The sequence below is a fragment of the Aotus nancymaae genome, unplaced genomic scaffold, assembly GCF_030222135.1.
Source record: "Aotus nancymaae isolate 86718 unplaced genomic scaffold, 86718_ANA_hifiasm-v0.15.2.pri h1tg000089l, whole genome shotgun sequence".
Lineage (NCBI taxonomy): Eukaryota > Metazoa > Chordata > Mammalia > Primates > Aotidae > Aotus > Aotus nancymaae.
Window position 1 is genome coordinate 25,737,832 of NW_026988504.1, and position 13,320 is coordinate 25,751,151.

The following is a 13,320-nucleotide window of genomic DNA, read 5'->3' on the forward strand; positions in this document are numbered from 1 at the left end:
AGGTTCTGAAGAGCACCTCCTAAATACAAATAAACCATTGTCCTTCATCGCCAGTGTGACTTTCAGTTATGTAGGCACATCTGTCTTTTTAGATAGCTAAATTATACATGAGGATTGTAAATATTCTTTATGTATAGGTTAGGATAAAGAAAACCTGCCAAGGCAGGTGCATGGGCTAAAAGAATACATCTTCCTGTTTTCCTGCTTCCTTTTGTTACCACTGTTTATTTTTTTTAAAAAGGAAAAAAAAAAAAGTCTCCCCTGAGAAAAGCCTCCAAGAAATGCCTCTAGTGGTATTTTCTGGAATTGAATTAAACATATTAACATATTGCTATACAAAGGGTGGAGGTGTGGAAGCAAGGCAAAGTGAACTGTGGTGCCAATCCTAGTGACATGTCAGCAGAGGAGGAGTTTCTTGCCTGTGGACTTCATAAAAGGCTAGCTCAACACCCTCCATGAGACAGACTCTGCCCCAACCATCCTGAAGCTATGTGCTCCCTCCCGGTAACGCCAAAGGATGTCAGCCGCAGAAGCTTCCACAGAAGCCTGAGCTCCTCCTTGCAGGGCTCTGCAGTCAGCATGCAGCGCCTCGGGATGGCACCCAGCGTTTATGGGGGTGCTGGAGGCCGGGGCACCCGCATCTCCACCACCTCCAGAAACATGGTGAGCTATGGGAGCGATCTCATCGGCAGCGGGGACCTGTTTGTTGGCAATGAGAAAATGACCATGCAGAACCTAAACGACCGTCTAGCGAGCTACCTAGAGAAGGTGCGGGCCCTGGAGCAGTCCAACTCCAAACTTGAGGTGCAGATCAAGCAGTGGTACGAAACCAACGCCCCGAGTGGTGGTCGCGACTACAGTGCATATTACAGACAGATTGAAGAGCTGCGAAATCAGGTGAGAGACGGCACCTGTGTTTCCTAATCTGTGTTTAGTTGCAAGATAAACCAAGAGGCTATGTTAGGTAGGTCCAAATGGACATTGTAAAGCAAATTAGGCTACAATGTTACATCTATAAAAATTCTCTCATCTACCTTTAGTGCTGGAGTACCTAACTGTATAATAGGATCACTTTAAATCATACTATTTTTAATGATTAATATAATTACATACAAAATATGAACATTTTATCCTAGAGTCTTATACTCTTTATCCTTGTCACAGCTTACCACATGAGGGCTAAATGTATAGTGAACAGTCTTTCTGAAAAGAGCTAAAAATTAATTATGTGATAAATCTCTCTTAGTTTCTCACCGAGTCCTCATCAAGTTTTGAAACCCCAGTCAATTCAGAGACTTTTCTACTTTTATTTAAGTAAATGTTATAATAAGACTATTAGAATACTGTACTGCAGATTTAAATAACAAAGTGACTCAGGGTAGAAACAGTGGCGCAGGAATATTGTCTTAATGATGCCTGGGTTTTTAAATGCCCTGTTTAATAACATGATGATCATCATCAAGCAGTTCAGAAATTACTTCTACAGTAATAAAATGTTCTATTGCCCCAATTCACATTTATTGCAATCATATCACAACCTCATCCTATGTCATCAAAAAAAGGTGGAGCTCTGTATTTTATCAGTTGCATGGAATAAAAGCAGAAGACTTTGCTCCTAATTGGAGATATCAGATACGACACAGAGCACTTGCTTCAAATTAAAGTTCTTATATAATCCAAAAAAATGTTCATTTTCATTTCTATGTTAAGATTCATACTCCTTTACAGCAAAGCCCACTTACTTACCAGCAAGTTTCTTTTTCTTGAGTTGTACTAAACATCAGTGCAATTTGATTCAGACTCTATGGGGAGTTGCTTTGGAATTTTAGAAACGATGGGCATGTGAAGCAATGGTATTTAAATTGCCCTTACGGAATAAAGTTCATCCTTCTCAGGCTCTCACTAAAAACGTTCAAACCACTCCTGTCTTGTGTTTCTGACTCTACTTTGGCTCATCTCAAATACACAGGCACAGGCCATCCATCCCATTGAGCTGGACAATCCCAATCATAGGAAGGCAGCCCTCTCCAAAACTGGATCCACTGAAAGAGAAAAAGTCATTGTAACATCTTCTGCACCTAGATTTTTTTTTTTTTTTTTTTTTTTTTGAGACGGAGTTTCACTCCTGTTACCCAGGCTGGAGTGCAATGGCGCGATCTTGGCTCACCGCAACCTCCGCCTCCTCGGTTCAGGCAATTCTCCTGCCTCAGCCTCCTGAGTAGCTGGGATTACAGGCACGCACCACCATGCCCAGCTAATTTTTTGTATTTTTACTAGAGACGGGGTTTCACCATGTTGACCAGGATGGTCTCGATCTCTTGACCTCGTGATCCACTCGTCTCAGCCTCCCAAAGTGCTGGGATTACAGGCGCGAGCCACCGCACCCGGCCTAGATTTTTTATCTATATGCATCCATCACATGACAAGTGTTCTTTCTTTTTTTTTCTGAGATGGAATCTCACTCTGTTGCTGAGGCTGGGGTGCAGTGGTGCTACCTGTGCTCACTGCAATCTTCGCCTCCCTGGTTCCAGCAATCCTCCTGCCTCAGTCTCCTGAGTAGCTGGGCCTACAGGCATGCACCACCACACCCAGCAGATTTTTGTATTCTTAATAGAGACAGAGTTTCACCATATTGGTCAGGCTGGTCTCGATCTCTTGACCTTGTGATACACCCGCCTCGGCCTCCCAAAATGCTGGGATTACAGATGTGAGCCACGGTGGCCAGCCTAACAAGTGTTCTTTCTTTCGGCCAATACTGAATGAACACTAACTAGGTGCTGGGTACCATGCTGGGTACTGGGGAATATTATGGTGGACACAATGTGATTCATGATGAAACAGGGTTGGACAGAGGGAACCCGCACACAGAGGGATAATGAGAGCACAGGCAGATCATCCTTGAAGAGAGCACTTGTGAAGCATTTGAGAGCATCTGTGAAGGCTCCTTTGAAGCAATGTTGTTGAACCTGAGACATGAGGGAGGAATGGGAGTTCACCAGGCAAGAGGGGCTAACAGAAATGTTCTAAGCAGAAACAGCAAAGGCAAGGCACTCAATAAGCTCTGATGATTCAAGGTGAGTTAAATTCTCCTTCCGTAAAATCACAAGAAAGCAGACCAAACCCTGGGGTCTGGAGTTGCATTTTATGACTCTATTATGTTAAATACCCATGTCATGATTTTTCTATCTGTTTTCATGTAGAAATACTCAAAATGAACATCATTTTTGACATAATAGTCACTGTAGCTGAGGATAAACTCAATCTTTGTAAACTCCTATCCAGCTGAAAATGTCATTCTTGGCCGGGCCCATGGCTCACGCCTGTAATCTCAGCACTTTGGGAAGCCGAGGCGGGCGGATCACCTGAGGTCAGGAGTTCAAGACAAGCCTGTCTTTAGTAGAGACAGTCCCGTCTCTACTAAAAATGCAAAAATTAGCCAGGCGTGGTGGCGGACGCCTCTAATCCCAGCTACTAGGGAGGCTGAGGCAGGAGAATCACTTGAACCCAGGAGGTGGAGGTTGCAGTGAGCCGAGATTGCGCCATTGCACTCCAGCCTGGATCTGGAGACTCCATCTCAAAAAAAAAAAAAAAAAAAGAAAATGTCATTCTTTCTCATGTATTTTCCAGATTAAGGATGCTCAACTGAAAAACGCTCAGTGTATCCTGCAAATTGATAATGCTAAACTGGCTGCTGAGGACTTCAGACTGAAGTAGGTTCCCTAATACATGACAAACATTTATGAACAAGAATTCCTTTAGTAGTCCTTCCATATCATTGTTGGTAAAGGAACCACTGTTCAATGTTTCCAGAATCTTGACACCTAAAGGAGGTTAGAAGCTACGTGCTAGAAGCTAGCCCAGCACTCAGGTTTGGACTTCTCTCTCTCTCGATCCCCCGGCATGTAACTGAACACCTCCAGGAACTACTATTCTCCTTGGTTATTACTAGTTACTAAAATGTTTTTTTAGTAACTTGGCATCTCCCTTTTAACCCACTTTACCTAATTCTGCCCTTTGGAGTAATAACAAAGCAATTTACAATTCTCCTTCTGCCTAAGTGCCTTTCTATTGTCTAAAGAGAGTCTTATGTCTATGCTTGGTGATTCTCCAAGTAATTCTCCATGTTCATTCAAGCGTCTGCAAGTGTATGACCCACATTCCAGGGGTGACACGATGGTCTGGCCAACCAAAGAACCAGGACCAATCTATGATAATTAGCTGGGTGTGGTGGCACATGTCTGTAATCCCAGCTACTCGGGAGGCTGAGGCAGGAGAATCGCTTGAACCTGGGAGGTGGAGGTTGCAGTGAACTGAGATGGTACCATTGCACTCCAGCCTGGGCAACAGAGTGAGACCTTGTCTTAGGAAAAAAAAAAAAAAAAAGTTCACTTTCTTTGTAGTCATCATACCACGTGTGACCAGAGCTGTTCCTCAAAAACAGCTTCCACACTAGGGCCTCTTCATCCTGAATTTGTACAATGCATTAACCCAAAAAGCCCTTTGTGGTTAGAAGGTAGCCTTTTAATTCTCCAAGGGATTAACAAGGAGGAAATAGGAAATCAAACCCAAAGATGAAAGCAGTAAAGGTACATTACTTCCTATTTTACCTAGCACTGAGTGTCCCATTGCATTGTCATTTTTTAAAGTTGGATATTTTAGGAAATTGGGCAGGGCATGGTGGCTAATGCCTATAATCCCAGCACTTTGAGAGGCTGAAGTGGGTGACTCTCTTGAGTCCTGGAGTTTGAGAACAGTTTGGGCAACGTGATGAAACCCTGTCTCTACACAAAAATACCAAAAAAAATAGCTTGGCATGGTGTCATTTGCCTGTGATCCCAGCTACCTGGGAGGCTGAGGTGAGAGGATTGCTTTAGCCCAGGAGGTCAAGGCTGCAGTGAGCCATGATTGCGCCATTGTACTCCAGCCTGGGTGACCGAGTGGGACCCTGTCTCAAATATACATATATCTACACACACACACACACACACACACACACAGAGAGAGAGAGAGAGAGAGACAGAGAGACAGAGAGACAGAGAGAGAAAGAATGTGTGTTTATGTAAGATTCTAGAGGAGGATGTAGAACTGTTTGAGATAATTCACTTTGAATGCCTCTGTTTACAAAGTAATAAAAATAAACTGATCATGTACATTATTAAGTAAAACTAACCATTATTTAATATCAATATTAAGAACCCTTTGCCAACACAATAATTAACACACTTTAATTTCTTATAAAATATATTCTAAAATTTAGAAATGTTCAAAATTATTTCAGATTGCCTTTTTACCAGTCACTCCAAATCACAGATTATATTCTTTTTTTTTTTTTTTTTTTTTTTTTTGAGAGAGAGAGAATAGGAAGGAGAAAAAAGGAAGAGAAAGAGAGAGAGAGAATGGGGAGGAGGGAGAAGAAAAAGAAAGAGGGAGAGAGAATGGGAGTATTGCTTTCTTGCCCAGGCTAGAATGCAATTTAGTAATGGGTATTGAAAACCTCTTTTATACTGATAATTATACTTAATGATGTAATCAGGAAGGAGTAAGGGAAGAAGATAACAAACAAACAGCCAACCAATATTTAATTTAAACCTATGAAATGCTATGCGATTACTGAGGAGTGATTTACTTCCAATTATATAGTCACCTTTGGAATAGGTGTGAGGTGGTAATGTATGTTTTGTGTATTTGAAGTGGAGAGTACTATAAATATTTATTAAGTTTACTTGTTCCGGGTCTGAGTTCAAGTTCTGAATATCCTTGTTAATTTTCTATCTCGTTGATCTATAGAATCGTTAGCTCTTCTTGTTGCATTGATCCTTTTGCCATTATGTAATGTCATTCCTCGCCTCTTTTGATCTTTGTTGCTTTAAAGTCTACTTTATCAGAGGTGAGAATTGCATCTGCTGCTTTTTGTTTATTAGTTTATTTTTACTCTCTGTTCAATTGGTAAATCTTCCTCCTTCTCTCTGAGTCTTTGTGTATTGTTTCATGTAAGATGGGCCCGGATGCAGCATACCGATGGGTTTTGGCTTTTTATCCAATTAAAATATATGTAAGTTTAATACCAGCATTTGATGCTAGCTGGCTGTTTTGCCCATTAGTTGATGTGAATTTTTTATTGTGTTAAAGTTCTTTGCTTTTTGATATATTTTTGGAAAGGCTAATATTGGTTGTTCCTTTATATGTATAGTGCTTCTTTCAGAAGCTCTTGTAAAGCAGGCCTGGTGGTGGTGAACTCTCTAAGTACTTGTTTGTTCGCAAAAGATTTAATTTTTCCTTCGCACATAAAGCTTAGTTTGGCTGGATAGGAAATTCTGGGTTGAAAGTTCTTTTCTTTAAGGATGTTAAATATTGGTCCCCACTCTTTTCTGGCTTGTAGGGTTTCTGCTGAGAGATCTGCTGTAAGTCTGATAGGTTTCCCTTTATGGGTAACCTAAACTTTCTCTCTAGCTGCCCTTAGTATTTTCTCCTTCATTTCAACCCTAATAAATCTGGCAATTATGTGCCTTGGGGTTGGTCTTCTTGAAGAATATCTTTGTGGTGTTCTCTGTATTACCTGGAGTTGAATATTACCCTGCCTTGCCAGGTTGGGAAAATTTTCCTGAATGATATCCTGAAGAGTATTTTCCAACTTGGATTCATTCTCTTCATCACATTCAGGTACACCTATCAAACGTAAATTAGGTCTTTTCACATAGTCCCATATTTCCTGGAGACTTTGCTCATTCCTTTTCATCCTTTTTTCTGCATTCTTGTCTTCTCGTTTCATTTCACTGAGCTGGTCCTCGACTTCTGATATCCTTCCTTCCGCTTGATCAATTCGACGGTTTAAACTTGTGCATGCTTCGCGAAGTTCTCGTGTTGTGTTTTTCAGCTCCATCAATTCACTTATATTATTCTCTAAATTGTCCATTCTCATTAACATTTCGTCAAACCTTTTTTCAAGGTTCTTAATTTCTTTGCATTGGGTTAGAATAAGTTCTTTTAATTCACAGAAGTTTCTTATCACCCACGTTTGGAAACCTGCTTCTGTTATTGGAATACCGGTGTAATCTATTAAGCCTTGTTCCGTTACTGATGAGGAATTGCAATCCCCTGTAGAGGGAGAGGCATTCTGATTTTGAGTATTCTCTACCTTTTTACGCTGGTTTCTTCCCTTCATTATATATTTGTCCGTCTGTCGTCTTTATAATTACCGACTTTCTAACTGGGTCTCTGACGTCCAACTTGTTGATTCCCTGCGCCGAAATCTGAGCAATCCACTGAGCCGGCCAAAACAGCGGTGTTAAGATTGATGGTGCTTTTCTGCCCGGGAATATCCGGACTCTGCACCAAGAACTGGCGTGCTAAGGCACCAGCAAAACCGCCACGCCGGCCACAAGAGTCGCCCTGGCGACCCGTGGAGCTCCTCCACTGGGAATCTCGTGGTCCGTGAGCAACTAATATTCGTCTGAAAGTGTGGCGTCCTCTCGTTCTTTGCGCTTTCACTGGGAGGTACGTGCCCGAGCTGCTAATCATCAGCCATCTTGGATCTCTCTCTCCCAGATTATATTCTTGAGCAAACTGTCTGACTCCTAGGTTCTTATGTACAATTCATGAATATATAAAGAGGGATGTTATAAAATATTGAAATTAATCTCATAAGCCACATAAAAAAATCTATCTCATTATATTAGATTCTCTCTCTTATAATGGCTTTAGAAGGACGAGTTATCTCTGTATACTGATTAATTCACAGGTTTGAGACTGAGAGGGGAATACGCCTAACAGTGGAAGCTGATCTCCAAGGCCTGAGTAAGGTCTTTGATGATCTAACCCTACAAAAAACAGATTTGGAGGTTCAAATTGAAGATCTGAATAGAGACCTAGCTCTGCTCAAAAAAGAGCATCAGGAGGTGAGAAAATATTCAGAAGTCGTATTGGAAACGATGGAATGATTCTCTATAATAACAATAACAGGAGGGGGAAGGGAAACAGGAGGAGGGAGAGCTGGTGGTGGTAGTGACAGCGATGTTGCCAATGACAATAGTGATATAAGCCCTAACTTCTTTTCATAATGTTGTTATCAGTTAAATGACTTAGAGCAGTACCTGGACCACAATTTATTATTTTCTTTCTTTTTTACTCATTCACAATGAAAGAGGACATGAGACTTCCTATGTCTTTTCTGCCCAGCCTTATCTGAAAATGTGCTTCAGACTAAAGTCAACCAGGATTTTCGCTTTCATAGGAAGTCGATGGCCTACACAGGCATCTGGGCAACACCGTCAACGTGGAGGTTGATGCTGCTCCAGGTCGGAACCTTGGTGCCATCATGAATGAAATGAGGCAGAAGTATGAAGACTTGGCCCAGAAGAACCTTCAAGAGGCCAAAGAACAGTTTGAGAGACAGGTAACGGCGCAAGAGACAGCTAACAGTCAAGTGTGAGCAAATGTGTCGAAGCTTTCCTCCCAAAAGAGAGAACTCATTTTATTTTTCATTTGTTCACTCTTACTTTCTCTTTCTGTCTTTCCTTTCTTTCTTATTTTCATCCCTCGGTTATTTTTTTTTTCACTCTTGGCACTTTAGACTGCAGTTCTGCAGCAACAGGTCACAGTGAACACTGAAGAATTAAAAGAAACTGAGGTTCAACTAACGGCGCTGAGACGCACCTTCCAGAGCCTAGAGATCGAACTCCAGTCCTACCTCAGCACGGTAAACATCCAACTTCTCTTTAGAACTCCAGTCCTACCTCAGCACGGTAAACATCTAGCTTCTCTTTAGAACTCCAGTCCTACCTCAGCACGGTAAACATCTAGCTTCTCTTTCTCAATCCAGTATGTGTTTACCAAGGTTCTCTGTTAGGAACTCTAGAAATGCAAAGATCTATTAGAAATAACCCTTCCCCTTGCAGAGCCAGCAGGGAAACAGGCCGAATAACTGATTATAATTAAAGGACAGAGAGAAATCAAGGAAAGGGCAATGTACTGCATGAATGCAGAGGAAAGAGTCAATCTGGAAGATTTCACAGGGAAAGTGGCATTTAAACCAGTTCTTTTTTTGTACCTTTTAAGTTCAGGGGTGCATGTGCAGGTTTACTATATAGTTAAACTTGTGTCATGGGGGTTTGTTGTACAAGTTATTACATCACTCAGGTATTAAGCCTAGTACCCATTGGTTATTTTTCCTGATCCTCTCCCTCCTCCCATTCTCCACCCTGTTAGGCCCCCATGTCTGCTTTTCACCTCTATGTGTCCATTATACCAGATCTTAAAACTTAACATAAAATTTTAAACTGGAGAATGGACTAGAGACATTCCAGGCCAAGTAAATCAGCCAGCCCATGACAAATTGTTTTGGTAACCAGAATCCCTCAAACCACAGTGGCCTGCAGCCACAATACTACATCCTTCGTCACATTTCCTCTCCAGGGGTAAGGCTAAAGGGGTAGACCCTACCTAGGACATGCCAGTATCCTGGCAGAAAGAAAAGAGTAATGGTTGGGCCACTTGATAGCTCTTAAAGCCTCTCCTTAGAAAAGGCAATTGTCCTTTGGGAGGCCAAGGCAGGAGGATCACTTGAGGTCAGGAGTTCAAGACCAGCCTAGTCAATATGGTGAAACCCTGTCTCTACTAAAGACACAAAAATTAGCTGGGCATGGTGGCATGCACCTGTAGTCCCAGCTACTTGGGAGGGTGAGGCAGGAGAATCGCTTGAATCCAGGAGGTGGAGATTGCAGTGAGCCGAGATCACACCACTGCACTCCAGCCTGGGCGACAGAGCAAGACTCCGTCTCAAAAAAAAAAAAAAGAAAAGGCATTTGTCTGTTTCACCTGCATTTTATTAGCCAAAGTCACATGACCCAGCCAGGTGTCAATGGATTAAAGGAGTCTAATCCTGCAATTGAGAAATGCCACAGATCACATGGCCAAGTCTGATGAAGGAGTGAGAGGAAAAACATCTTCACACGGTAGGGAAAAGCAAATATTGAGAACAGACTACAATGTCCCGCACTTAGAGAACAGTGGGTGCAAAGCTACAAGCAAAGAAAAACCCCAAGAGCTAATGATCCTAGCTGGCTGGCTGAGGTTGCCTAGTTGGGAAGAGTGGGAGATGGAACTAGAAATACACACCATGCCCACAGTGATGAGCTGCAAAAACCCTTCTCAAAAGAAATGAAAATTGACCCATCTCTTGAATCAAGTCCTCAGATAAGAAATGCCCTATTTTTCTTGTGCTCATAGAAAGAGTCTTTGGAGCATACCCTAGAGGAGACCAAAGCCCGTTACGGCATCCAGTTAGCCAACCTCCAGTCACTGTTGAGCTCTCTGGAAGCCCAACTGATGCAGATTCGGAGTGACACAGAACGCCAGAACAATGAATACCATATTCTTCTTGACATAAAGACTCGGCTTGAGCAGGAAATTGCTACCTACCGCCGCCTTCTGGAAGGAGAAGATGTAAAGTAAGGCTCTTAGAATCAAGAAATAGGTGTCAATGTCTGTATGCACTCCTTTTTTAATGTCCCTGTCGCTCATTACCCAGCACCAATGCAATCCCCAGGACAGAAGCAATTATACTCACACACCTCACCACCAACGACAAAACAAAAATATACCAAAAAGTACACACACGCCCAAAATATCAAATACAGCCTTGAGATCATGTGGCAGGACTGAGTTAGAAGATAATTCTCCAAATGACAGAGGTTATGCTGATACTAATTTTTATCACTAATATATAATGGAAAGCACAATAACTTTTTGGAAATTCAAATTGAGAGCTCATGAATTAAACAATAAGCTGCCGAGGTCTATGGGAGTCACTTTGGGAATCATCAATGTGGCGGCAGCAACTGTCTTCAGATACCATACCTAAGAATATCAACAAGAGAACACAAGATTTGAACTTCCATTGTATTTTTGTTATTTTAATTAGAGGAACTCCTAAGCATGTAATAAACCGGTCAGTTTTAAAGCTATGTATTTTTCAAGTTTAAAACACTCAAGTTTGCAATGACAGGCAATGTAAAAGGTAAATAAATATGAAAGCATTAAAACACATTCACTTGGATTTTACTTTGAAATACGAAAGGAGTGCATTCCATTTTCAGAACAGCAATAACGCTTTTTTCTGTTTATTTTTTCTTCTTTCCAATTAAAAAAAAAAAAAAACAGAACTACGGAGTATCAGTTAAGCACCCAGGAAGAGAAAGGTAAGTTTTAAATTTTTGCACATTTTCTATGACACTCAGCTGCTTTCTATTGACTACCTGCCACTGATAAAAAGTAAAGTAAGGCTGTTTTAGTCTGTTTCTGATGCTGTAACAGAATACCTGGGACTGGATAATTAACAAACAGTAGAAGGTTACTTGGTTCACAGTTCTGGAGGCCAGAAAGCCCAGTATCAAGGTGCCATCATCTGGTGAGGGACTTCTTGCTGCGCCATCCCATGGCAGAAAGTGGAAGCACAAAAGAATGTGTGTGAGAGCCAGAGAGCAAGAGGAGGCTGGCCTTGCTTTTATAACAAGCCCACTCTCACAATAACTAACCCATTCCCATGATAAACACATTAATCCATCCACAAGGACAGAGTCTTCATTATCTAATCACCTCTTACTAGGCCCCACCTCCCAACACTGTTACACTGGGGATCAAGTTTTCTACACATGAACTCCAGGGAACACATTCAAACCATAGCAGAGGCCAATTCTCAAGAGAGCAGATATGACACCAGGATTCTAAAATTCTTGTACATGGCGTAAAGAAACCTCCATGTGGGAACTTGGGCACATTCTTCAGAACTGGGTGATTTTCCTGGCCTGTGCTATTGTTATCTTGAGACATCCTGAGATCCTGAAAAGGAAAAATAAGACAAAATTTGAATTCCTCTTAAATTCAAGATCATTTATTTCTGTTTAGGGGTGGGAAGAGTAGGATTTTTTTAATTTGGGGAGAAGCACATTTTCTACGTCTATTTATAAAATGGACAAGATTATTTGATAAAGAGGATGGGTTTAACATATTTTTCTAAAAGAAGGAAATAAGTAAAAAGAATAATAATTTAAAGTTGGGTATTATAAATCAGCAGAGTCATGTGCCTGAATTAACATTTAATGTTTAATATGAATTCAGATACAAAGAAAACCAGGAAGATTAAGACAGTCGTGCAAGAAGTAGTGGATGGCAAGGTTGTGTCATCTGAAGTCAGAGAAGTGGAAGAAAATATCTAAACAGCTACCAGAAGAAGATGCTGCTGAGGTTTTGAAAGAAATTTGGCTATAATCTTATCTTTGCTCCCTGGAGAAAGCACTATTAATACTTTGCAGTGATTCGAAGGGGTGGGGTGGGGGGAAATCCTATTTATCAAACTCTGTAATTGAATATGAATGTTTTACTCAGAGGAGCTGCAAATTGCCTGCAAAAATGAAATCTAATGAGCAGTAGAATATTAAAAACATCTGTACTGCCATCTTTATCATGAACCACATCAATCACAAGCTACAGACCACCTAATATCAATTTGTAGGTAATGTTCCTGAAAACTGAAGCACATTTCCATCATACTAAACCTCACAAAGTTCAGTATAATTTTGCAATTTATACTAAACTTTGTAAATTGCAAATAAAACTTTTCCTAATTTTTTCCTGTTTCTGAATTGTAAAACCCCCTTTGGGAGTCCCTGGTTTCTTACTGAGCCACTTTCTTGGTTAATCTCACTGAATTTTCAGCACCAGGACAACTCTACAACCTTCGAGCTGTATCTGCTTTCCCCATTGTTTCTACTGCCTTTCAAAATTCAACACAGCTCTTTGAATAATTTGAGAGTCAAATTCAATCACAAATGCAAAGCAGAATAAGAGTGAACTACACTATACTTAAAATGGAAATAGATTAAAAACATTACTGAAACCCTTCTCAAGGCAAAATGTGTCTCCTTTTGATAACAAACTACATACACTATCAGGTGCTCTGTTTATGTGGTGAACATACATTTTTAATGAAATGTCTCCCATTTTTTTTAATAACAGCTGCATTGAGATATAATTCACACACCATGAAATTCACCCTTACAACATGTACAACTCAGTGGTCTTTGGTATGCTTATAATGTTTTGCAACCATCACCACTATCTAATTTTGAACATTTCATCACCCCAAAAGGAAATCTTGTAGCTATTAGTAGTTACCCCCATTTCCCTTCCTCCCAGTCCCTAACAACCACTAATCTACTTCCTCTCTCTATGGATTTGCCTACTCTGGACATTTCATATAAATGGAATCACACAATGTATTCTTATATACACAAATGTTTATAACAGCACTATTCATAAGAGCCC

At 40.9% G+C, this 13,320-nt stretch overlaps 1 protein-coding gene across 1 annotated transcript; it reads left to right on the forward strand.

Annotated features, from left to right (window-relative positions):
• Nucleotides 1-458: 458 nt before the first annotated feature.
• KRT20 (keratin 20) lies at nt 459-12,897 on the forward strand. Its single transcript, XM_064369247.1, has 8 exons — nt 459-897; nt 3,628-3,710; nt 7,739-7,895; nt 8,231-8,392; nt 8,570-8,695; nt 10,225-10,445; nt 11,158-11,195; nt 12,115-12,897. The coding sequence occupies exons 1-8, from the start codon at nt 490-492 to the stop codon at nt 12,210-12,212; spliced, it is 1,293 nt and encodes a 430-aa protein (XP_064225317.1). The 5' UTR covers nt 459-489; the 3' UTR covers nt 12,213-12,897.
• The last annotated feature ends 423 nt before the right edge of the window (nt 12,898-13,320 follow it).